This window comes from Pteropus alecto, unplaced genomic scaffold, assembly GCF_000325575.1.
Source record: "Pteropus alecto unplaced genomic scaffold, ASM32557v1 scaffold484, whole genome shotgun sequence".
Lineage (NCBI taxonomy): Eukaryota > Metazoa > Chordata > Mammalia > Chiroptera > Pteropodidae > Pteropus > Pteropus alecto.
This window is the reverse complement of record NW_006435778.1, coordinates 216,045-241,457: the sequence shown is the minus strand read 5'-3', so window position 1 is coordinate 241,457 and position 25,413 is coordinate 216,045. Positions and strand designations below refer to the sequence as shown.

Below are 25,413 nucleotides of genomic sequence, written 5' to 3'. Positions count from 1 at the left end.
GATAAGGGGCAGGCTTTAGAGCCAGAGCATGGCATCTCCTTTCCAGAGAGACTCAGAGCCATTTCTTCAACTATAAAATGGGAGGGACTGGGAGAGGGAGAGAACTCTGGTGGCCTAATCTACACCCCTTCCTAGTTCCTGATGTCTGGCTGGCTGACTAGCTACACCTGGCGCTGTGACCCTGTGGACTATTCCAACAACCCGGAGGCACTGAGGGTAAGCAGCAGCCAGGACTAGGTCAAAAGCAGCCTGGGGATAGGAACAGTTTGAGTGTGACCTGTACTCATGGGCCAGTTTAGGGAAGCTCTTGGAGCAGTGTGGGGGTCCTAAGGCTGCCCTGACTTCTTGCAGATGGTTCGAGTGGCCTGGCTCTTCCTCTTCTCCAAGTTCATTGAGCTGATGGACACGGTGAGAGTATATGAAATGTGAGAACTTGAGATGGGGGGGATAAGAGTGAGAGGCACTGGCTCTGAAACCCCTTGCCCTGCTGTTCTCTCAGGTGATCTTTATTCTCCGGAAAAAAGATGGACAGGTGACCTTTCTACATGTTTTCCACCACTCAGTGCTTCCCTGGAGCTGGTGGTGGGGCGTAAACATTGCCCCAGGTGAGTGAAAGCCACTCGGGGAAGAGGGGCAGGTACTGGGGATCAAAGGCTCAACTCTCCTGACCCTGTTTATTGTCCACTCACAGGAGGAATGGGCTCTTTCCATGCCATGATAAACTCCTCTGTGCATGTCATCATGTACCTGTACTATGGATTGTCTGCTGTCGGCCCTGTGGCTCAGCCCTACCTTTGGTGGAAAAAGCATATGACTGCCATCCAACTGGTGAGGGGCCTGGACCTGGCCTGTAACCATCCTAACATTCCTAGTCTGGGTCCTTCCCTTATCTGACTTCTCTCACCTTTGACCCCACCCCGCCCCACCCACTGAATATTTAGTCTCTACTCCCTGTTTAGTCCTCTATTCCCTGACCTTTGCCTTTCTGTCCTAGATCCAGTTTGTCTTGGTCTCACTGCACATCTCCCAGTACTACTTCATGCCCAGCTGTAACTACCAGTATCCAGTCATCATCCACCTCATCTGGATGTACGGCACCATCTTCTTTGTGCTCTTCTCCAATTTCTGGTATCATTCTTACACCAAAGGCAAACGGCTGCCCCGTGCAGTTCAGCAAAATGGAGCTTCAGGTACCACCAAAGTCAAGGCCAACTGAGAAACATGCTCTAGCTAGGCGCCCACCTAAGTGCCTCAGGACTGCACATTGGGCAGCATCTGTCATTGTCCTCCCCACCTGCACCTGTGACCAGGGCTTATGTGGTCAAGACTGAACAGGGGACAGGCCCTTCCCTCTCCACAGCTGGCACACAGGGACCATTGCTTCCATTCCTCACCTACTTCTCCCGACCAGCCCCAAGGATGTGGCCTCATTGCCCTCCACTACTCCAGAGCTGGAGGCTGAAAGGGCTGGACTTACTTCCCACTCCCTGCCTTAAACTTGGGAGAGGAACACTCAGGGCTGGCCCCCACCAGGGTCTTGTGGCCTTTTTCCTCATACTGAAGAGGTCAGCAATAATCTGTCACTGTGGACCCAGGCTCCCTCATTTTCCACTGGAGAAGCAGGAGCTTCTCTGATCAAAAGTCAGAGTGGGTAGAAGGCCTGAGAAAATACAGCCTGTGGAGACTGCTTCAACTCACTTATGTCTTCATTAAAAGTGACAGGAGGAAACTAATGAGGCTGTGTGTGTGTGTGTGTGTGTGTGCGTGCGTGTGGAGATGGGGTCACGTGCGCGTGTGGAGATGGGGAATGAAACATGCTAGCCTGGTCTAAAAACAAGAGGGATGATCAAGGCTCCCACGGGACAGATGTTTCTAGCTCTATGAACACAGTAGGAAGGAGCCACTTCAGAAGGCCACCGGGACAGAGGTCATGCAAGGAGAAAAGAGAGAGACGTGACTTTATTAGAAAAATAAAAAAAGCAAACAAAAAACTGAAGTGATGAGTTGATCCTCAACGGATGCCTTGATGGATGAGGCTGCTTTTGGCCCCACTGGCCTTCTCCCGCTCCCTCCGCCGTGCAGGGTCCAACTCAAAGCAGCGCCATAGCCGTAGGGTCTCATCTGCTGCTGCTGATGCCACCGTGGCTCCATCTGGACTCATGGTCAGACTTAGAACCCGGGCTGTGTGACCTGGGGCATGAGGAGGAAACGAGTGAGAGCAGCACATATAAATGGAGACATACTTCTGCCCTCCAATTTTGAAGGCCACCTACTTTTTTTGTTTTTTTATAACAGCTTTATTAATTCACATACCATAAAATTTTTCTTTCAAAATATATAATCCATTGGTTTTTAGTATATTCACAAAGTGGTGCGACCATCACAACAATAATTTCAGAACATTTTCATCACTCCATAAAATAAAGACAGTCTCACATTACCTTGTCCCCTCAGTCCCTGGCAACCATGAATCTGTTTTATCTCTGCATTTGCCTCTTCTGGACATTTTATATAAATAATGATATAATATGTAGCCTTTTGTGTCTGGCTTCTATCACTTAGCACCTACCTTTGAGCTCAGCCACCTTGGCCATGGTTGGGTACTTCCAAATAACCAGCTGGTTCTGGGCAAAGCCATGGCCTGAGATGAGTTCCTTGTAATGGGAAGACCAGAGGATGGAGCACACCTGTGGAGAGGGGACGGTGTGGGCACAACGTAAGAGTCAACACAACTCATATCAGAACTTTAGTCCATTCTAATGTTAGGCATCCTGCCAGGTGCTATAGGCTCATACTTAATCACTACAGTTCTTTCAAAAGCCTTTTGAGAGTTAACAGTCACCTATTTTACAGATGAGGAATCAAGCAGAAGTTCATTGACTTGCCTAAGATCACATGCAAGTTAAGTCAGTAGGTTGACAGAGCCAGAATTTGAATTCTGGCTCCAAAGCCCAAATCTAGAATGAAGGCTACATGGGGCTGGCAGGGGTGGTGGGCGTGGTGGAAGAAGAAGCTGGAATGGTTGCAGGGAGATCCTGCAAGAGCCTGAGATTCCAATGGATTTGTATCATATGCTATAGGCGATGGGGGCCACTGCAAGGTTTAAGGAAGACAGTAACAGACCACCCAGACCACAGTATAGACAGGCTGGAGTAAATAAGAATGCTGAGACCAGTGCAGTGGGCCTCCACCGGGAAGGATGAGACTGAGGGAAGGGGACACATGAATGATATTCTGATGTGAAATGTATATCTTGATGACTAGCTGAGGAGGATGAAAGATTCTAGAATGGTTTTCAGATTTCTGAGTAGGTTCTGTCTCAGACAATATAAGAGGAGGAGGGTGAAGAGGAATACATTTGAGGGAGGCAAAGGGGAAGTGACAAGTTTAATGTGGGACATATTAGGGTCGTGCCACCTATAGACATGGGTGGAAATAACAGTGTTGGAAATATGAGTCAGGAGCTCCAGACTGAGAGCTGACTTAGAAGTTTGGAAATCATTAAGGTACAGAGTTAGTAAAGCCACTGTGGGGACATGGTTGCCCCAGAATACTATAAAGAGTAAGAACACATCTGAGAGTAAGAGGCTGGAATAGGTAAAAGACTACCTGGGAGTGGGCATCTACAGCATTCAGACAGGCCCCGGAGCAGACGTTCCAGATGCGAATGTGTCGATCACTAGTGCCCCCTCCAGTTGCCAAGATATTGGACTGCCAGGGACACCAAGCTACAGCCTAGATGGGATAAAGGTGGGGTCAACAGGTACTAGACAAGAAGCTACAGGAGTCACAGATCAGCATAGTCCAATCCCACCATTCCATCTCCCTGTAATATTCCGCAGGTCTGGGTGAGGGTCTGCAGAGACCCCAGCCCAGCCCCACTCTCACCTTAACAGCCCCTTGATGCTGGGTGAATGTCTGCAGAGGAACCCAGCCACTTTCTCCAGGAGCACTAGGCCACACGTTGACCAAGTTATCATTGCCACCACTGGCCAAATGTCGTCCATCTGGGGCCCAGCGCAGCCCACAAACTTCCTGGCTGTGACCACTCAGTGTGGCCACATGGTGCTCTGCTACCCGAACATCATGGTGGTGAATGTGGCCAGAGCGTGAGCCACTGCAAGAAGGAAAAAGAGAATCAGGTTCCGTGGCAGCACCAAATGCCACCAGCAGGCCAGAGCTGCTTCAGTTCAGAGGTGTACAGTCTGGGGAGGATAGGCAAAAATCATGGCCTGATTTTGCAACTAACTAGCAAAAACCACTGACCTGGACAAGATATAGCTATTCCAACATAAGGAGCCCACTCGGGCAGAATGACTGGTCATGTTTCGAAGACGCTTCTGCTGTTGCACATCCCATAGCTAGCGAGAAAGAGGACCACTATAATCAGAGATTGGGCCTTGGCATTAACATCCTCCTGCTGGGCAAGCCCACTGGGTCTGGGGGACAATAGAGCTGTGGCACAGGGAGAAGTCTCACCTGCACCTCAGCACTGCTGGTGCCCACAGCCAGGTAGTTGCCCTCTTTGATCCAGGACACAGAAGATACATAGTCCCCAGGCTGCTCCATCTGCAGCAGCTGCAGGATGTCACCAGAGCTAGCACTCCACAAGTATACACTGTTGTCCAACGCCACAGCCAGTACATTCCCAGAGCTCCAATCCACCAGGTTCAGGTCTGCCAAAGGAGCAAAAGGAAGAGCCTGAGATTCCTGTTTGCTTGGTCCACAGGCCCTCTTTCTCCATCCACCCAGCAAGGAGCAGGCTGCACTTACAGTAGTCATTTCGGATTTCAGGGGCATCCAAGATACGGTCTGGAAGGGAAGGAATGTAACGGCAGGTCTTCCGGGTGGAGCCAGGCGTGGCCTTCTGACTATAGAGTACTTTCAGTCTGTTCTGGTAACCTGTGGCAACAGAGTTGAGTCTAGATGCTGAGAAAGTTGACAACTTCCCCTGCCCCTAGCCTGGAAGGCCAGATAAACATTTTCCCTCCCCTCAGTCTTAGGTGGAAAGAGCAGACACTCATCTCCTCTTAGCCCTGGGGATGTGGGGACCTCGCCTTCAAAAAACCAAGAACTTCAGGTCTTACCCTCTGGGACTTTCTGTGGTTTTCCACTGAGCCGAAGGATCTTGGCTTCTTCCACATCAAAACCATTCAGGTTCAAAGCCCAGGCTTTCTGATGTTCCTGACACATAAAGGTGGTGGTGAGGCAGGATGGCATTATGCAAAGTATACAGAAGGGTCCATTGCCTTAAGTCTTTCTGGGACACATACCTTCTTGGTGGGCGTCTGGCTGTTTTCAGGGTGGTTTTCCTTGCTCAGGAGGAAGCTGGCCACCTCCATCTGGGAGGCACTGCGATGGGGGATATAGCGGTCACCGCCGGGTTTGTTGGGAGTGGTCTGAACCTTGGAGCTGGATTTGCCTGGGGCGGGGAGAAGGAAGCCACAGGTAAGTCTGACAAGGATCTCAAAGGAGGGGGCACGTAGGCTGCTCTCAGCCGTTCTCTCTCCCTCCCCGTGTCCCGCCGCACCCACTGACCTGGAGTTCGGCCCGGGGTCCTGCCAGCGCTGTGGGATCTGTTGGCGGCCCGCATGGGTGAAGGGGCCGGTCCCGAGGCTTCCTTAGCTTTGCGCTGCCAGCGCGCGGGGGGCACATTGGGGATGGGTGTGTCCAGCTGCAGCAGCGAATGCAGGTCACTCTCGAACACGAACTGCGCCATGGGAGCAGAGCGTCTGGAGGGGGAGGGGTCTTCGTAATGGATGCCTGCTGAGCCCTGGGGAAGACAAGTGACCGTGCTCTGGGAGGGCCGACGACACAGTCAGGGCCACTCCAGCCGCAGCTGCGCTGCAGCCCCTCTCAGCCCGGCACCCCCAGCCTCGGCACCTCCAAGGCTAGGCCCAGTAGCCTCTCACCGTGTGCCTGCAACAGGTTCCGATCCCAGACCACCCCTAGACGTACAGACCTACGCTTCTTAAACTCTCCGCTCCAAGCACTCATTGGCTCCTTCAAAACCCAACCGTCGCAACTGTCGTCCTCTCCCATTGGCCTCTATGGCACTGGGGGCGGGTCTTCCGGGGCAAGTCACAGATCTCACGAGAGTCCAGCCGTGGAGCGTGATTTGAAGGGTGAGAGAAAAGCGTAAGACCCGTCCCAGAGAACCAGTGTTTGAAAGGGAGAGGGAAGGGGCGGGGAGCGTCTGGGGGTGGGGCCTGCGATGCCTCCGCCTTTCGGAGTCGCTTTCATTCATTCCTCAGGTTCCCCTCGCCCGCCCTTCACACTTAAAGTCTGCTTGCGGATCGTATTTATAATGCCTAAGTGTAGAACTCGATGGTGCGACCTAAAACACTTGAGCCATTTAAAGAAGAAAAAGACAGCGGGCGGCTGACCAGCGGCAAAGGTGGGACGCAGGGAAAGGGTTGAGAAGCTTAGGAGCAGGAAGAAGGTCAGAGCTAGTTAGGATGCATCCGCCGTTTGCTTTGTGCCTGTAGGAACTCTGCTAGGAAGGAAGTAGTACAGGTGTTTACTTTTAAAATTGTTTTGTTATTGTTTTACAAACAGGGAAAATGAGACTGAAAGAGGGATGAATTCTTTTATAGTCAAGAAAAAGGATTAGGATTCAGACCTGCCTATTTGGAACATAAGGTTTGCCTGCCCTGAGAAGACATTGGCTTACCCCTATGGGGCTTTAGAGGTGTCAGGAATTTTAGAGATCCACTAGTCTAATCTGTGGTGGTGCACCCTCCCCATCCTGACAGCGTGTCCATATTTTACAGATGAAGAAGCCCAGGGATTTGACTGAGGTACACAAATTGATGGGAATCCAGGTCTGACTCCCATTCAATTCAGTGTTCTAAAAAATGACTTGAATGAATTGCGTGAATATGCTTAGAGGTGAAGCAGTATTAAAATAGTACTACTACTAATAATAATGGGTACCATTTATTGGCCATCTGCTAACTACTGTTTAAACAGTTTACATACATTATTGAGCTTAATCCTTACTCCCATAGAGCATATACTCTATCCCCTTTTATAGAAAAAGAAACTGGGTCAGAAAAAGGTTAGAAACTTGCCTAAAGGCACATGGACAATAATGAGCAGTGGAGTAAACTTTGATGAGGACAGAGAAAAATCTGGGCTCTTAGCCCAAATTCAATATTGTTATTATCTTTGATTTTGAAGTGTTCATGTTCTCTTATTTCCAATTATCTTGGAAAACGAGGAGTTGGATGGGGAGTCCCAGAACTCCAGAGAACATAGAAAATGTAGTCTAGAGTCAGGCTGATCATGGCCTTAAATTTTAAGCTAAGGACTTTGGACATTATTTACTAGGCCTTGTGGAATCAGTGAGAGTTTCTGCATAGGGAAGGGCCAAACAAAACATCTGAAGGTGGGACATAGCCAGCAGTTTGCAGCTTCTGGAGTATGGGTTAACTGCAGAAAAAAAAGATATTAAGAGTATAACTGTGGAGAGCGGACTGTAAGCTGACAAAGTTCTTACAGTCTACAAGGGCAACCAAGGGTTACCTCGCCTCAGCAAACTCCTGAGAACAAGAAAGTATAAACATAGACGCAAGCAGGCAAACAAGCTGAAGGTCATGATAAGATATGGCTTGGGAAAAGTTGAAGAAACAGTGTTGTTATGCCTAAGGGAAACTGCTTATGCCACCTAGTATGTTCTCGTATAAAAGCAGCTTGCAAAACTAAAACTGCGCCATCGTCCGCCATCAGTGAGTGGGCAGTAGACCTCCTGATCCCAGCTTTCTGTCTTCTTTCTTTTTTCAATCTCCCACTGTTCTCACTCGGGTTTATTTTCTAGGGCCGCACTGGACGTGGCAGGATTTACCACTTGCTGGATGCTGCTAGTGGCGCCTGAACAGGGACCTAAGTATAGGAAGACATGAAAAAAGGTAAGGTGAGGAGAAACTCCTTCAGAAAAGCGCGCACAAAAGAATAAAGGAGAGGAGGAGGGAGAATGTACAGATAACAGCCTGGTAAAATTTAAGGAAAAAAAAAAATGCGCGTTAAGTAAATTCAAGGTGTTAAGTAAACTCAAGACCTTTAGTAAATGATAGGAATAGGTTGTAATAATCAGGAGTAAAACATGGGACAACAAGGGTCAAAGGACCGGAACATTTTTGTAGAAATGCTTAAAGCTATACTTAGGGCTAGGGGATGTAGTGTGCGCACTCACCAGATTCAGCAAGTTTTAGATTTTATACAGGGAACTTGTCCCTGGTTCCTAGATGAAGGGACAGTGAATTTAGAATCATGGGAAAAGGTTGGAGTGCACTTACGGGAACGTTTTTCAGCTGAAGGACCTAAAGATTTTCCTATTCCAACTTTTGCCTTATGGGGACTAGTAAGGGACACTCTTGACCCTATACCTTCTGCCAGTCGACTTCCTGCTATAATACAGAGATTAAAGAGTACAGTAGAGGGTTATGAAGCTTTAAAGAAAACTGCCTTCAGCCCCTCCTTTAACTGAGGAGCTTTTGTCGCCAGAGCATAAGCAGGAGTTAGAAACAGAGGAATGTAAATATTATCATTCTACAGAGTCCTCTGATAAAGCTCAGATGAGGAAGGGGAAGAGTCTGCCACAGGACTGGTTGCGGCTATGGCAGAATTATCTTATGGAGCGCCGCCTGTGGCTGTTGCTGTAGTTCCTTCCTGTGGGACCAAGCCTAAGAGAAATACTGTTACTTTGACTGTAACCTCTAAAACCTTATGTTCTCCCATACAACAGGGATTGCAGATAGCCAGAGAGCAAGGAGAAGATACTGGGGGATTTTAAGTCTCCGGTCACTGAGAGACAAGTAGATGGGCAAATCAGTAGAGAACACTCTGCTGTTCCTTTTAAGATGCTTAAAGACCTGAAACAGGCTTATGCTACATATAGGCCTACAGCGCCTTTTACTTTGGCAATGCTTGAGGGTTTTCAGAGTGAAGCCTTGCCTCCCAGGGATTAGAAATCAATTATTATTGAGGGTTTTCAGAGTGAAGCCTTGCCTCCCAGTGATTAGAAATCAATTGCTAGGGCTTGTTTATCAGAGGGAGATTATTTACTGTGGAAGAGTGATCTCAGTGGACAGCAAGCAAGGCTTAATGCTGCTCACAATGTTCCTATAAGTGTTGAAGTGTTGACTGGAGAAGGACAATATTTAAATCTCATGCAGCAGCTGGTGTATCAGGTCCAGGCATATCAACAAATTAATATTTGTGCCATGAAGGCCTGACTCAGCCTTCCTACTTCCGGGGCTAAATCAGAGGAATTGAGTAATGTAAGGCATGGCCTTGATGAATTATACCAGGATTTTGTTTCTCGCCTCTTGCAGGCTATGTCTAGAACAGTATTTGATAGTGAAGCAGGGAATATAATATGGAAGCAACTTGCTTGTGAGAATGCTAACAAACCTTGTCAGACAGCATTAAGACCTTACAGAAAAACTGCCAGTTTGTCTGATTTTATAAGAATTTGTGCAGATATTGGGCCAGCATATGTGCAGGGGGCTGCTCTGGATGCTGCCCTCACCCAGTCTCTAGGTAATATAAAGGGTCCACAGGGGAAGATAATGAAAGGTGGAAATAGTTGTTTCAGAAGTGGTAGAGCTGGACATTTTGCAAGGGAATGTCCCACCAAGAATTTAGCTGGAGGTTCTAGAAGTAACCCAATGTCACGTGGTTGAGGGGCAAGTAAACCTAAAGTGCCTGGAGTTTGGCCCTGATGTCAAAAAGGGGTACATTGGGCCAATAATTGTAAGTCTATCTATGATGTCCAGGGAAACCTGATTCAGGGAAATGGTCCCTGGGGCCGGCCCCGGCCCCGCCAAATAATGGGGGCACTAATTACCAATCCATCAGTGGTCCTGCCGCCCAATGTGAATGGCTATCTCAGGCAAGCCCACCATTCAACAACTCTCGCACTACACCAGGAAGCGCAGGACTGGACCTCAGTCCCGCCACCCGATACGTATTAACTCCTGAAATGGAGCCTCAAGCAATTCCTTTGGGAGTATGGGGTTCTATTCCTCCTGGAACAGTAGGTCTTATTTTAGGAAGAAGTAGCATGACTGTGAAGGGATTTCAGGTGTTGCCAGGAGTTATTGGTGAAGATTATACAGGGGAAATTAAAATGATGGCTCAAATAGTATGAACAATTGTTCAAATATTATCAACTAATAGAATTGCTCAATTAGTATTTATTCCTCATATAAAGGCTGCGAAACTATTAAGTTCTAGGGAGAGGGGAAAATCTGGATTTGGTTCCCCAGATTTTTATTGGGTCCAACAAATTAAACAAGAAAGACCTATAATGCCTTTATTGATAGAAGGAAAAATGTGTTCTGGTCTTTTAGATACTGGAGGTGATGTATCAGTTATCGCTGATAAGCACTGGCCTTCCAATTGGCCCACTGCTCCAGCTTTAACTGAGCTGCAAGGCATAGCACAAGCTCAAGGACCATAACAAAGTTCAAAGATATTACAATGGACAGATCTTGATGGTCAACAGGGTTCTTTCAGTCCTTATGTACTTCCTGGTCTGCCTTTTAATTTATGGGGAAGAGATGTTCTGTCACAGCTAAAGATTATGATTTTTAGTCCAAATACTCAAGTTTCTAACATGATGTTTAGACAAGGTTATATCCCTCTTGGCGGACTTGGGAAGGAGCAACAAGGCCATATGCAACTTATACAAGGCCAACCTAAATATGATTGCTCTGGGGTAGGATATTGCCACATCCTCTTTCTACCCTACTGCATGACAAGGTCCGGAGATGGGGACAGAGGCTTCAAGGAATGCATCGTCAAGAACGAGGACGTGGCATGTGTTTAGGGATAATTGGTTTCTTAGAAATGATCCTATTAATAGGGGGAATTTGGGTAGCACAAATTCTAGTAAGTGTAAACGCTGTACAAATGGATTTCCTCAAAATTGGCTCTGAGGAAAACATAGTAAATTCCCTGCGTATGGAATCAGCTCTAGTCACCCTGACGTGTCCAGAATGCGTAAACCCTTTATTTGAACAATTATTAAGGGAAATTCCTTTTGATGCGCCTCTTAAAGATGTTATGAATAAATTATAACAAGCTGAATTACTAGAACCAGTTTATACTCCTGTTCCCACGCAGTTAGTAGAAAAATCTGTAAAGGATAAGAAATTTACTCATAAGCCTGTGCCTACCATGGAAAGGCCTCCTTTTGTGGCCTAGTGGATAAATAGAGAACTCTGGTATCCACCTAGTGGGGCTAATAGTATGAAAAGATTACCTGATCTTCCTTTGCCTTATACAGGAGCTTATAATAAAGATAGTATACATATAGTGAATAAAGATGGAATTCATGTGCCTTATAGTAGTTTAAGTTTCATAGAAAGGCTGGCTGGGTCAGGACCTCCTTAGTGCTTAAAAAACAAAGGAACAGAAACTTAGCTTATGAAAGCAGCTTTGTAAACCTGATTTTTATAAATATTTTCCTCATTACTGCACCAAGGAAACTTTTGAACAGCTATGAGAAAGGTTCAGCTTGAACTTTAGATATAGCATAAATCGAATAGCATTTAAAAGATTTCTTCAGGCAGAAAGAAGAACAATGTCTGCCCACAAGCCAATGCTTGCTGTTATGAATACATCTATCTATCACCTTTACTTAAATCAAACTGTATCTTACGTAATAGATATAAGAATTAAAAGTTTAGATTGTTTCATCAGGTAGTTCTGTTCTAATGATTGAGAGAAAAATGTACTAGTTAATCATGAACATTAATAATAATATACTCTATAAGATTTTCTGCTTCGCCTAACCACAGAAATTTAACTCCCTGCTACCTTAACTACTAAGTATAATCAAATGCCAAAATAAAAAGTATAAAAGTTGTACTCAAATCACAATACAATGGAACAGTGTCACACCGCCTCTGAGTTGTGTAGTCGACTGTCTCCCGCGCCGACGCCTTGCCCACCTTCGGGGCCCCCTGGATCCTGTCGTGGCTGGACCGTGGCAGGATATCAAAATTTGTAACTGGGGCCTTGGTAGCTCCTGCTACCTCATGTAAGATTACAGCTGGAAAAAATATCTTCGAAGTCCGATGATCCCGTTTGGGTAGACCAATGTCCCCTAATTCAGGAGGTTATCTGCAGCCCAGCAGCTAGTTAATGAACAGCTTAAGGCAGGTCATGTTGAGCCTTCCATTAGTCCTTGGAATACTCTAGTTTTTGTAATTAAAAAGAAATCAGGCCAATGGCAGTTACTGCAAGATTTAAGGGCAGTTAATTTAACTATGGAAATTATGGGTGCCACTCAACCTGGCCTCCCTACTCCCACGATGATTCCTTGGAATTTTCATCTTATTGTTATAGATTTAAAAGACTGTTTCTTTACTATACTATTAGATCCTGAAGACAAGAAGCACTTTGCTTTTAGCATTCCTTCACTTAATTTTAAGGAACCCATGAAGAGGTATCAATGGAAGGTTCTTCCACAAGGTATGGCTAATACTCCTACACTATGTTAAAATTTTGTTGCTCAAGCAGTATTGCCAATTAGAGAAAAGTTTCCAAACTCCTATATCATCCATTGTACAGATGACATGTTGCTTGCACACATAGAGGAAAAAATACTACTGCAAGCATATGCTGAATTGCAGGTATCTACAGAACTATGGTCTTTGCATTGCACCAGAGAATGTGCAGAGGTCTGCACCTTTTTCTTATTTGGGAACTATGATTTTGCAGCATATAGTTAAACCACAAAAAGTTCAAATTCGGTTTGACTCATTAAAAATGCTTAATTACTTGGAGATATTAATTAGCTTAGACCGCAGTTAGGAATCACCATAGGACAACTGCAGCCTCTGTTTGATATATTGAGAGGGGATTCTGTTCCTTCTTCTCCCAGAGAGTTAACTCTTGCTGCTAAACAGACTTTATAATTAATAAATGAAGCAATACAAAATACACAGGTTTATCGTATAGATCCCTCTCTGCCTTTGTTACTTGTAATCTGCCCAACTAAGCCCCTACCAACTGAGATTATTTGGCAGAAATCAGGCCCAATAGAGTGGTTACATTTACCAAATTCTGGTCTAAAGGTTCTTAACCCATATTTTGAATTAATTGCTGTCCTTATAGATAAGGGTCACACCCGTATGCGACAGCTCTTGGGAAGAAATCCTGACACTATAATTATTCCTTATAATCAGAAGCAGCAAGTATAGTTAAATCAATATTCTGATTCATGGTCATTATCATTAGCTCAATGTAACACAACTGTTGATTGTTATTATCTACCTGATAAGCTGATATAGTTTTTGCTTCTAACACCGGTAATATTTTCTAAGGTGATTTCCCAGACACCAATCCCCAAGGCCATTACTGTTTTCACAGATGGCTCCAGCAGTGGCATTGCTGCAGTACATACTCCTCCTCAGACTTATTCAAAACAGACTAACATGACTTTGGCTCAGAGAACTGAATTATTGGCTTTAATTTGGGCCTTAGAGCTGTTTCCGCAAAAACCTGTAAATATTTATTCAGACAGTGCTAGTGCTTATTTACATACTGTAAGTCAAATTATTGAAACTGCCTTTATTAGACATATGGCATATGAGAGACTCTTTCATTTATTCATACAGCTTCAAAAGTTTATTCAAGCTAGGAATGACCTATGCTTCATTGGACATATACGAGCACATTCGCAGCTCTCAGGGCCACTAGCTGAAGGAAATGAACATGTCCATTGCGCTACCCGCACTGATGGAGATGTTCCTATTTACTATTTGCTGGTTGCTGCACTCTCTACCCCTACACAGTTAGCTATAGAAAGTCATCAATTACACCATCAGAATGCATCTGCCTTATGGAAGCAATTTGGCCTAACTATGGAAAGTGCTTGTCAAATTAAGCAATGTCATCAATGTCAAATTCATCTGCCTGTCCCTCATTATGGAGTAAATCCAAGGTGACTGTTACCTAATCACATATGGCAGATGGATGTTACTCATGTTAGGTCTTTCCACAATACTCCATACATAGATACTACTAAAGATACCACTTCAGGATTTATATTCACTACCGCTCATTCGGGAGAAGGCACTAGTTATATAATTAGTCATTGCTCACAAACATTTGCAGTCCTAAGCCTTCCTAAGCAAATTAAGACTGACAGTGGACCTGGGTATACTAGCAAGACATTTCAACAATTCTGTCACAAATTCCAGATCGCACATGTAACAGGTATACCCTATAATCCTCAAGAAGGCATTGTAGAACGAGTTCATCGCATCCTCAAACTTCAAATACAAAAACAAAAAGGGGGAGTTAGCTCCACGACTCAAAATGTATTAAATCAAGTGCTTTTTACTTTAAATTTTTTAAACACAGATGATGATGGTCAAACAGCTACAGAAAGGTTCTGGTCCCCTTCGGGGAATCCACAAGCAGTAGTTCGTTGGAAAGATCCATTAACTAATGAATGGCATGGCCCAGAATCCTGTTTTAGTATGGGGCCAGGGGCATGTTTGTGTTTTTCCTGAAGGTGCTGACAGACCTCGTAGGCTGCCTTAAAGGCTGGTTAGACATTGTGAAGATGGTGGATGGATCAGACCCAGAGAAGCTCATCCCTCCCCTGAAGCATCTGAAGATCACTCCTCCGGTAATCATTCCATAGTCCAGAGCGACTCGGAGGGCGTGTAATCCCACATGGGGGGATATTAAACATTTAACATCAGGACAAGACATGGTTGGATGTCAGGGTTTGTCTGTCACACCTGACCGATCGTTTGTGGCCATGTTAGCTTTATTCACTGTACAAGTAAGTATAGTCAAAGGAGAGAACTATTGGACATATTATCCCAATCCTCTTGTATTACATCCATTTACATGGGAAGATGTTAATGTACCTGTGTTTGTTGATGACATGCAGGTTCTTGGAGGCCATCCTGATAGCCATATAAAACCACAATGGATGAATTTTAATTTTGGGGGGGTATCATCGGTTGCACCACTGTGTGCAGGGACTCATACTGGAGTTACAGGATGCTTGAGAATTGAATCTTACCTGAAGACGGCCATGTGGTGGCTAGTGTTGCTAATCTCACTGGACTATAGGACATGTTTAAGTATTTGCAGCAATTATCTATTCTTAGATTTTCTAACAATACTATGGTGGTGCTGGCAACTCATCCTCCTGGGATACCTTATTGTCCCAATACTACATCAGTGGAGTTAAAAGGATGGATGAATTGGCTAGAATGTGCTCATCCTCTGCCTTTGGAACATAATACAACCAGATGGCCACAGACGGTGTATGATTGGTCTCATCGCATTGTTGCTCAAAAAGACCGGATGACACCTGGAGGGTACATAGCTTCTTTGATGACCACCCCAAAGGGACACATTCAAAAGGACTTGTGGCGTGCCTTTGCAGCCTTGGACTTTGTTAATCTGTCTGATTCATCTACTGCAGATTTGATATCGAGCATAGCCATGGGGTTTGAGCCTACGTTGCTGCCCCTTATGTCTTTCTAATTGGACAATTACAAACAACTGCTTCTAATGGACTTCTTAATATATCTGGTGTCAATTGCAATCTAACTAATTGTGTAAGTCCTCACAACAAAGGGTCAGATCTGTTGGTTTTGAATCAACTTAGTTTTATAATGTTACCAACAAAATTGGAAGAGCCTTGGTATGATGATAGCAGTGTTCAAACTCTGTTAGAAATTAAGTCTGCCTTGAGCAGAGACAAAAGAGTTATAGGACTGGTTATTGCTGGTATAGTAGTCTTTGTATCTTTGGTAGCCACGGCAGTTACTGCTGCGGTCGCATTGTCACAAAGCATTCAGAATGCCAGTTTTGTAAATGAATTAACCCATAATACATCCATAGCTATGAAAAGTCAAAGGATATTGACTTAAAATTAGAGGTAAAATTAAATGCTCTGGAATCAGTTGTTCAGAATGAAAATGAGATTGAGGCCTTGGAGAAAAGGATGAGTTTACGCTGTCATGCTGCCTATAAGGCAATCTGTGTGACTAACGTGATTTATAACCAGTCACTATGGAATTGGCAAAGGGTTAATTTGCAAGGCATCATAACAATTTGAGCTTAGATTTGCATAATTTGCATCAAGAAATTTTAGACATTCAAAATACTAAAGATACTATAATCAATCCTCGAGCTTTAGCTAAAGACTTATTAGATAGTTTGCTAGGGTTTAATCCTTTGAATATGCTTAAACATACTTTTTGAATTTTAGCTGGAATTGTATGCTTACTTGTTGTATTCTTCTGTGCTTTCAGTCAACTGCCGAATCTTCCAATGACAATTAGCACAGTCTCAAATTGGTTTGCATGCACCGCAGCTTCAATTTAAAAGGAAAGGTGGAGAGTGGACTGTAAGCTGACAAAGTCCTTACAGTCTGTGAGGGCAACCAAGGGTTACCTCGCCTCAGCAAACTCCTGAGAACAGGAAAGTATAAACATAGCCACAGGCAGGCAAACAAGCTGAAGGTCATGGTAAGATATGGCTTGGGAAAAGTAGAAGAAACAGTGTTGTTATGCCTAAGGGAAACTGCTTATGCCACCTAGTATGTTCTTGTATAAAAGCAGCTTGCAAAACTAAAACTGCACCATCGTCTACCATCGGTGAGTGGGCAGTGGACCTCCTGATCCCAGCTTTCTGTCTTCTTTCTTTTTTCAATCTCCCACTGTTCCCACTCACGTTTATTTTCCAGGGCCGTGCTGGATGTGGCAGGATTTACCACTTGCTGGATGTAGCATATAACCTCAGAGAATTCATACATTTTAAAATAAAGGAATGAAAAGCTAGATTATACTGACATGGATCTTGAAGTGGGAGGAATTCTAATGTGCAAAATGGTCAAGCAGAATGATAACAGAAGAGGTCAGAACTGGCCATAGAGAAACAAATCATCAGTGACCTTGGAGAGAGTGGGATCAGAAGAGTGGGTGCTCTGGGAAGGGATGCAGAAAGAAGGGTGGGGAGAATGTCGAGGCAGCAAGCATGAACTACTTGTGTGAGAAATCTGGGACTGAAAAAGGGGCAGTGCATGGGAGCTGGAGGAAGTACAACATCAAGAGGCCTATGCCTATGTGAAGGCGAAGGCAAGAGACAGGGGAGGTGAAAGGGGTCAGGCAAGGGCCAGCTGATAGAATAAGGGGCCTGTGTAGCTTCCCCAGGAAGAAACAGAATAGAAAACACAAGGAGCTTTTCCAGTCTAGGAAAGAAAGATCATTTCCTCTTAGTCTGGAGGGAAGGAGAACAAAGCTTTAGAAATGGGAAATTAGAGGCCGAGGAGCTGGTTAGATAGGAATTCCTACCTAAAAGACTTGAATCTAGGGAGGCAAAGGGCATGGAAGATTTGAATAAAATATAGATATTCAGGGGGTAGAATAATTTAATTGGGACAATAATAAAAATAGCTCAATAAATACTGAGTATTTATTATATACTTGACATTGTATTAACGCTTTTAATCCTCACATGGGAAAATAGTGGAAGAGAAAGAAATCAGATTCTGAAGAATCAAGCTAAAGATTTAGAAGTAAGAAGTGAGCAAGGAGTGAGGTGAATAGGCTCAGTCTGGAGGCAACATACAAGTTGAGACTGGAGAGATGCAAAAGAGAGAGACTGGAGGCAGAGATATTGATTAGAAAGCTGTAGTAGTAGTTAAGTGGAGTTAGAGAAAAGGAGAAGGAATTTAGTAAGTAAAAGTGATCAGGACATGATGGCTGAGTGGGTGTAAAGGTGAGAGGTTCAGTGGTTTGGGTCTCGATCCTAGTCTTGAATCCCTAGGAGTAGAGTTGGAGTCTTGAACACAGCTGGAGGAAGGAATTATGGAAGATGAGTATACTGGATGTCATCCATTTGTCCCATCGAGACCCACTCTTCATCTTTCTCTACCCTGCCCTGTGCCCTGTGAGGCTAATTCATATGGCCTGTATCAATAGATTCCTTTGGGCTCTGGCTTCTGTTTGGGCTTCCAAAAATGGGAGGATATTATGAATTTTGTCCCTCTGAAATTCATATGTTGAGTTCCTAAGCACCAGTACTTTGGAGTGTGACCTGATTTGGAAATAGGGTCATTGTAGATGTAATTAGTTAAGAAGAGATTATTTGGGTGGGCTCTGACCCAATATAACTGGTTTCCTTATACAATGGGGAAAATTCTTGCACAGACACACACAGGAAGAACTCCATGTGAAGATGAAAGAGAGAAGGGTAATGGTTCTATTTGTTGTGGCGCGATCAATTCTAAGACCCACGGAGCCAATTGAGATGAATTTTGAGCTTTATTAGCCGGCCAGCGACTGACTCTTTACTACACAGGGTTCCAGGAGATCAGCCTCGAGCTCCCAAAAGAGGCAGCTTACAAAGCCTAGCCACATCCTAGTTAACATCAAACAAGCAAGCAGATTAACCACACCCTAGTTAATCATCAAACAAGTGAGCAGATTATCTTTGCCCAGAACCACACCCTTAACATTCCCCACTGGTTTTTTTAGGGGAATTCAAATCATTGATTCCTGCCTGCACCCTTTTTGACATACGTAGTTAACAGTAGGTCTAATCCTCTCCTATTCTGTAAGGTTTCACCTAAAAGCCATACAAAGACCTCCTTACTTTAGAATGGAGAGAATTAAGATGGTCCAGACTGGACCCTTGATAGTCTTATCTTTAGTGGGTCCTCTGTCCGATGCAGGGTCCATTGTTCTGATGTCTGTGGTGGATGCGCAGCCTTGATCCTGGTATGGTGAATCCAATGACGGCGTCCAGCTACCTTGACCGCGGTGGGAGTTGTGAGGATGACAGGGAAAGGTCCATCCCAGTGGTGCTCAAGAGAAGCAGGCTGTACCTTCTTTACCCAGATCCAATCTCCTGGAGCATGGTTGTATGGCTGGACTGGATGCTGAGTGGTTGTTCTGGTGGTGGAGACCAGTTGGTGGGTCTCCTGCCGTGCGAGATAGAGGGCCTGCAAGGACTTAAGCAGTGAAAAATTATGAACTTCTGTTAGCTTTTCTTCCCCTAACTTGGGGCTTAGTTATTTCTGTGAACCCCGGAATCCAAAGCCTGCAGTAACCTACTGCTCCCAGGAACTCTCGAACCTGTCACTTGGTGCACGGCTGAGGTATCCTCAGAATAGCCTCTATCTGACTAGAGGACAGGGTCCTTTTTCCTTTCTGTAGATTGTACCCTAGGTACGTCACTCGGGGAGTTCAAAGTTAAGCCTTCTTAGCAGATACCCGATACCCATTCTTGTCTAACTCCTGGAGTAGGTCCTCAGTAGCCAGTTTACACTCTAATTCTGTTTCAGTCGCTAGCTAAAGATCATCAACATATTGTAGAAGTACTACCTCAGGGTGCCTCTGGCGGAATTTGACTAAGTCCTGACTTAAGGCTTCATCGAACAGGGTTGGGGAATTCTTGAAGCCCTGAGGCAGTTAAGTCTAAGTCAACTGTCCTGAGTAAAGTCTGTCTGGGTCTTCCCATTCAAAAGCAAAGATGGGCTGGCTAGCCTTGGCCAGCGGCAGAGTAAAGAAGGCATCCTTCAGATCTATGACACTACATACTTGATGACTTGGGGGTAGCTGGCTGAGAAGAGTGTAAGGGTTGGGGACCGTCGGGTGGATGGTCTCAACTCGCTTATTAACCTCCCTGAGATCCTTGACAGGCTGGTAGTCATGGGTGCCGGGCTTCTGTACTGGGAGCAAGGGAATGTTCCAGGGGGAGTGGCAGGGAACTAAGATTCCTGCCTCCCTCAACCTTCGAATATGAACAGCGATACCCACTCGGGCCTTCTGACTGACAGGGTATTGACGTACCCGGGCTGGAGTAGCTGAGTTGGACAGAGTCACTATAATAGGAGGATGATGTCAGACCGGGGGGGATTTGCCTCTGCCCAGACACCGGGAATCCTTTGTTGGAATTCAGTTAACGGGGGGGTTTTAGACAAGAGCCCCGGCGAGTTTGCTAGGGGCTCCTCTAGCAAAAGGTATTCCTCAGACAATGGGCAAGTGAGTAGAATGGCCGGTGGGCCTGACCTGAAAGTCAGTTCAGTATGCCCTTCCTTGAAGGAGTTTGTGGCCTGTAACTTCTGTAGCAAGTCTCTACCCAGCAGCGGGTACAAGCATTCTGGCATAACTAGAAATGAATGGGTAATCGTTCCTTTTCCCAGATCTGTTATCCTGGCTTGGGTCCAAGGGTAAGATTTTCCTTGTCCAGTGGCCCCTTGTATAAGTGTCTTTTCCTTTGAGAGTGGGCCCTGGGCGCTCCGTAGAACAGAGTACGTAGCTCCTGTGTCCACCAAGAAGTTCACAGGCTTGCCCCCGACTTGTAAAGTTACCCTGGGGCTCCCGGGGTCTCATAATGTAGGAGCCCTGACCTCCTCATTCTGTGTCCTCGAAGAGGACGAGGGGGGCCTTCTTTTTGAGGGCTTGTCCTTTTTCAGGGCACTCATTCTTCCAATGTCCCTTTTTCTTGCAATATGCACATTGGTCCTTCTCTAACCCGACTCTCCTGGGTCCATTGTTCGCCATGGGTGCCTGTTCTCAGCCTCTGCCTTTTCGTGGCGGTCCCTTTGGCTGGGCTCCTTGCATGGTTGCAAGCAGGACCTTGCTCATCTTCTTAGTCTGTGCTATATCTACCTCATCTCTATTGTTGAATACTCGTTGGGCTATCTCGACCAGCTCAGACAGGCTCTTTCCTTCAAACCCTTCCATCCTCTGCAGTTTCTTTCTAATATCTGGGGCCGACTGACTGACAAAGGCTAAATTCACAGCCCTCCTATTATTAGGGTCCTCTGGGTCAATAGGGGTATACAACCGATACGACTCTAAGAGTCGTTCCAGGAATGCTGCTGGTGATTCATCCTTAGTTTGGATGACCTCGCTTACCTTAGATAAGTTAGTGGGTCATCGGGTGGCAGACCGGAGGCCCTAGAGAAGCTGGTGATACCGTTGGAGAGCCTCCTTACCTTGGTCAGTGTTGGGGTCCCAAGGCGGACGGGTGTTCAGGAGAACATATTGGACGCAGGTCGGATCAGTGGAAGGCTGCCCATTGGGCTCTAATACCGCTTTTGCAGCCTCCCTCAGGATCCGCTGCCACTCCTCTGAGGTAAACAGGACTTGGAGGAGTTGCTGACAATTGTCCCAAGGTGGCTGGTGGGTAAAGAAAATAGTCTCTAGGAGAGAGGTTAATCCCTGGGGTTTCTCTGAGAACGAGAGGTTCTGGTATTTCCACTTGTACAGATCACTGGTGGAGAAAAGGACATAGACCATGAATGGCCTCTGGGTTTCTCCCCCAACTGGGGGCGCCAATTGCTGGAGTGGGGCCAGGACTGCTGCCTGGTTCGACAGGTCAGGAACAGGATCAGGGTCTTGTGGGGGCCAGTACACAACCCCAGTGCGGGTGTGGGGAGGACTCTGGAGGGGTTCTGCCTTCCTGTTAGATGGAGACAGGAACAGGTCACCAGAGGAGTTAAGGAGGAGGATTAGTGATCTCGGGGTCCTCCGGGGGTGCCTGTAGGACAGGGTAAAGAGAGTTAGGTGTCCAGACGGTTTCTCTTTTGGCCCCTTTGGTGTGGAGAGAAGGACAGACTTGGGAGTCGCCTTTGACTCTTGGCCGCAGCGGCAGTCCTTCAAGTACTTGGGGGCATCAGAAAATATATCGATCCACACATCAGTATGTGGAGCCTGATCAGGGTGGCCAGGATTTCCATAGATAATACCCCGCACCTGAAAGGCTGTTTGCAGGTCGAGTGACCTCTCTGATGGCCACCCTGATCCAAATATGGCCCAATCTAACTGGCAGAACCTCTGAAGGTCAAAGGGAGTGACACTAGCTCCGTAGGCTTGGGCTCGTCTCCTGAAATCCTTAAAATGGTTAAGGAGGCACTGAAGGTGGGTAGGACGATTCAAGGAAGAAGCCTGAGCCATGTTAGTAAAAACAGGCAAGATCCCCACAAAAGCCAAATAAGCCGGGGCTAGGATCATCCCCTGAGCTAGCGTCCAGTCAGACGGGGCCACAGAGGCCAGACCTAAGGAAAAAATTAAAATACCACACATCGATATATGGAGTAAACTTATGAAGACCAAGGCAATAGGAGGGTAACAGTACATTTGACAAGTCCGGACAGACAGACACGATACAGACAGACAAGACAAACTACAGGTAGCACAAAACGCTAGCGTACCCAAAAACCTGAATACCTGAACCAGAAACCTGAATACCTGAAGTCAAGTCTGACGTCTCAGACCTTGACCAAACTAGGGAAGTATTGCTGTGTCCAGCCTTCCACTAGTTTTCTTTAGGGCTCACTGACAGATCCAAGTGCAGTCTGACTCACCGGTGAAGCTGCTCCAGATGGCTTGTGCCCAATTGTTACAGAATTAAACCTTTTGTCCACCTGCCCTCTTGGGCGAGTCTGCTTGGCGTCCGGGGCTGAGGAACGTCTCTCAGTGGCCGTCCCTTGGACGGGCAGGTCCTCACCCTAGGTGGCCGGGGTCACGGGTCTTAGGAGATCTCCCCCTCTAGAGAGATCTCGCTGGGACCTCCTAATGTTGTGGCGCGATCAATTCTAAGACCCGCAGAGCCAGTTGAGATGAATTATGAGCCTTTATTAGCCACCGGTGACTGACACTCTACCACACAGGGTTTGAGCTCCCAAAAGAGGCAGCTTACAAAGCCCAGCCACACCCCAGTTAACATCAAACAGGCAAGCAGATTAACCATACCCTAGTTAATCATCAAACAAGCAAGCAGATTACAGAAGCAGAAGTTGGCCGTTAGCATATCTTTGCCCAGAACCACACTCTTAACACTATTAAGCCAAGGAGCACCAAAAATTGCCAGGAAACCACCAGAAGCTAGGAGAGAGGCGTGGAATAGATTCTTTCTCACAACCCTCAGAAGGAACCAACCCTGCTGACACCTTGAACTAGCCTCCAGAACTGTGAGACAATTCATTTCTGTTGTTTAAGCCCCCAAGTTTGTGGTACTTTGTTACGGCAGCCCTAGCAAATTAATACATAGATCAGAGGATGGGATAAGAGTGAGCTTCAGCTATTTATTCCCCTGGCTCCCTCTCTGCCATGTCTTAATAGGTTGACTGTATCTCTCTACCAAAGGCTACTGCTCCTGCCAGGTAGCCTTCTCTTACAGGTGCTCTCTCCAGATCTAGTAACCACTCTCTCCCCTTACTCCTTGATGCCTAGGGATGGAACCAGCTCCCAGCTGTTTTTAGCCCTGGGGTACTACACTATTCCTTGATGGTTTTCCTAAATCCTGCCTCATCTTTATAAATATGCTCTTTATTAAACTCTCATTAAGATATCCAGTTTGAGTGTGCCATCTATTTTTGCCAAGACCCTGATTGATACAGTGGTATGTTTGGAGCTAGAAAAAAGAAAGAAAGAAACAAACAAAAAAAACCAATCCATTTGTTTGAGAGTTTGAATGGGTCAGAGGAATCCGGAGCCAGAATGGCATAAGCACATTTACTGCTGTATATGAATGGCTTAGAAGATGAGGGAGGTTAGCATGGGGTTAAGATGGTGGTGTCCAGAAATATTTCATTCATTTAGAAAACATTTGTTGAAGGCCAACTGCCATGCACCAAGCACTACTCTAGGTGCTGGAGGGGAAAGACAAATAAATCACACATCTTGCCCTCAAGGAGCTCACAATATAGTAGCAGGAGACCTGTAACAGTTACTTGCATAAGGCATGACAGGTGCTATGGTAGAAGTATGGGCTGGAGACAAGGACTTTGGAATAGTTAGCATAGAGTAAAGGCCATGAAAGTGGGTGGAACTGGAAACTGTGTTAAGAATGGACTTTTGAGGGACTGCAATAATTAAGGAGTGGAAGATGCCAGAGTAAGAGAACAAGAATGATTGTTTAGATATGTTAAACATTTACTATATCCTAGGCACTGTGCTTTACTTAGATTATCTTAATTAATTCTCTTCACAACTCTGTAGGGTTCTGTTACCCCTGTTTTATAGATTGGAAACAGACTCAAAGACTTTATTTGCCCACAGATAGTAAGTGGGTTGACAGGAATTGAACCCAGTGCTGACTCCAGAGTTTACATTCTTAACTACCAGTATACTCAAACAGGCAGGAGCCAGAAGAGACAGTGATGTTATGGAAGTCAAGGTAGGAGAGAATTTAAAGGAGAAACAGGTAGTCACATGACAAATCCACAGAGAGATTGGGTTAACAAGATCCTATTGGGTCTTACAATTAGAAAGTTTGAGGTGAACTTTGCCTGAGCAGATTCATTAGCAAAGTGGTAGTAGGGGAACTAATTGAAATAGTCCGAAGAGCAAATGAGAAGTGAGGAAGTGAAGAATTTGGCATTAAAGAGGAGAAAGAAGGTGGGATTTAGAGGAGCTTAGTCAAGTGAACTTTGCCTAAGGTAATAGAGTCCTGGCTTTATGTCAGCGGTACTGAAAGATCAGTGTCATGAATTCCAGCTATGAGGATCAACAAGGGGGATGGAAATGAGGTCCGAGATGTATATGGTATGGGGGTGGGGTGGAGTGGGTAGAGAGGTTGGGAAGAAAGGTCTAGAGGGTTTGGACCTGTCCAGGGTACTGGGAGTGAGGGGCCTGCCAACAGGTCAAAGGTAAGTAGGAATGGTTGGCAATGTGAGTGGTACAGTAGGACCCCATCTCAGCTACAGGTGGGCACACAGACAGGGGTATGGTCCCCAAGCAAGAGGGCTGTAATCCTCGGTAGTCTATCTGGGCCTGGGAGGAACATAGGGGCAAGGGAGTCTTCTCTGAGGACTTAGGTAGAATTTCAAGGAGGCTGGGTTCCACTTCCTCATAGGCATCTGAGACGGCAGCCTTGGGCTGGGAGAGATGGGAAGGAAAGGGATGTGGATTAGAGCAGGTCCTGTGGGAAGAGAACGTGGATTGTGTAGGAATGAGGGTTTGGCTGGGGATAGGGCCCAGGAATGGAATGCTGGCAGGCAAGGGCCTTGAAAAGTTGCGTTGTGGGGGCAAGGATCCAGTTCCAGGTAGGGCTGGTGATGGGTAATAGGCAAGGGAGTGTACTCACCAGACTCAAGGCTGCAGTATCCCTAAGGTACTGGCCTAGGACCCGGTGCAGGTCTGGAAGTGAGGGCCACAGGGCATGCCTCAAGCTCCTGGGGGAGAAGGAAGAGAAGAAGACTGAGTTATGGGAGTGAATTGGAAGGGAGGAAGAGAACACTGGGTGGGGCAGTCGGGGAGGCAGTGAGGTGGGTGAGGAAAGCTTGGAGAGGTGAGAGTGTAGTCAAGGCAATAAAGTAAGACAAAGGAGTATAGGTGAAAAGGAAACCTCAAGTGGAGGAGGGAAACCATTAGTGGGGAGGTTCAAAAAAGAGTGGTACAGAATATCCTCAAA

The 25,413-nt window shown here is 45.9% G+C and overlaps 5 protein-coding genes across 9 annotated transcripts in view; 2 read left to right on the top strand and 3 right to left on the bottom strand.

Annotated features, from left to right (window-relative positions):
- The window catches only part of ELOVL1 (ELOVL fatty acid elongase 1), a 5,094-nt gene extending 3,361 nt beyond the window's left edge, over positions 1-1,733 (top strand). For 2 of the 4 annotated variants that reach the window (XM_006911388.3, XM_015588973.2), the window contains exons 4-8: positions 136-216; positions 352-408; positions 500-605; positions 692-828; positions 995-1,216. In XM_006911388.3, coding sequence (XP_006911450.1) covers positions 136-216; positions 352-408; positions 500-605; positions 692-828; positions 995-1,216 — 603 coding nt within the window. Of the gene's footprint in view, positions 1-135; positions 217-351; positions 409-499; positions 606-691; positions 829-994 lie in introns of all 4 variants that reach the window. The other 2 variants (XM_025046433.1, XM_025046432.1) reach the window with 2 other exon arrangements.
- MED8 (mediator complex subunit 8) overlaps positions 1-25,413 on the top strand; it is a 51,655-nt gene that overhangs the window by 22,032 nt on the left and 4,210 nt on the right. Inside the window, exon 8 of the mRNA XM_025046431.1 lies at positions 7,820-7,910. Coding sequence (XP_024902199.1) covers positions 7,820-7,904 — 85 coding nt within the window. The 3' untranslated portion in view covers positions 7,905-7,910. The remainder of the gene's footprint in view (positions 1-7,819; positions 7,911-25,413) is intronic.
- On the bottom strand, positions 1,932-6,052 carry CDC20 (cell division cycle 20). Its single transcript, XM_006911387.3, has 11 exons — positions 5,913-6,052; positions 5,539-5,773; positions 5,274-5,422; positions 5,088-5,184; positions 4,774-4,902; positions 4,480-4,676; positions 4,267-4,361; positions 3,889-4,117; positions 3,610-3,735; positions 2,570-2,687; positions 1,932-2,190 (listed from the first exon to the last, which is right to left on the bottom strand). The coding sequence occupies exons 2-11, from the start codon at positions 5,717-5,719 to the stop codon at positions 2,012-2,014; spliced, it is 1,500 nt and encodes a 499-aa protein (XP_006911449.1). The 5' UTR covers positions 5,720-5,773; positions 5,913-6,052; the 3' UTR covers positions 1,932-2,011.
- Positions 18,293-22,136, bottom strand: LOC112479359. Of its 2 annotated transcripts, none has more exons than XM_025046430.1 (2): positions 20,913-22,136; positions 18,293-19,000 (listed from the first exon to the last, which is right to left on the bottom strand). In XM_025046430.1, the coding sequence occupies exon 1, from the start codon at positions 22,134-22,136 to the stop codon at positions 20,955-20,957; it is 1,182 nt and encodes a 393-aa protein (XP_024902198.1). In that variant the 3' UTR covers positions 18,293-19,000; positions 20,913-20,954. The 2 variants fall into 2 exon arrangements, with proteins under 2 accessions (XP_024902198.1, XP_024902197.1); XM_025046429.1 differs by having other exon boundaries at positions 20,993-22,136.
- MPL (MPL proto-oncogene, thrombopoietin receptor) overlaps positions 22,976-25,413 on the bottom strand; it is a 14,057-nt gene continuing 11,619 nt past the window's right edge. The window contains exons 11-12 of the mRNA XM_025046435.1: positions 25,087-25,174; positions 22,976-24,878 (exon numbers count right to left, since the gene is read on the bottom strand). Coding sequence (XP_024902203.1) covers positions 24,591-24,878; positions 25,087-25,174 — 376 coding nt within the window. The 3' untranslated portion in view covers positions 22,976-24,590. The remainder of the gene's footprint in view (positions 24,879-25,086; positions 25,175-25,413) is intronic.

Bases quoted from the DNA above. Each gene is read 5' to 3' on its own strand.
- CDC20 (XM_006911387.3), bottom strand. From the start codon at position 5,719: ATGGCGCAGTTCGTGTTCGAGAGTGACCTGCATTCGCTGCTGCAGCTG. The intron at 5,423-5,538 runs GTCAGTGGGTGC...TCCCCGCCCCAG, and splicing joins GACCCCGGGCCGAACTCCAG to GCAAATCCAGCTCCAAGGTT. The intron at 4,362-4,479 runs GTGAGACTTCTC...CTTTCTCGCTAG, and splicing joins CCAGCAGTGCTGAGGTGCAG to CTATGGGATGTGCAACAGCA.
- LOC112479359 (XM_025046429.1), bottom strand. From the start codon at position 22,136: ATGTACTGTTACCCTCCTATTGCCTTGGTCTTCATAAGTTTACTCCAT. The intron at 19,001-20,992 runs GTAAGGAGGCTC...TCACTGCTTAAG, and splicing joins GGACCCCAACACTGACCAAG to TCCTTGCAGGCCCTCTATCT.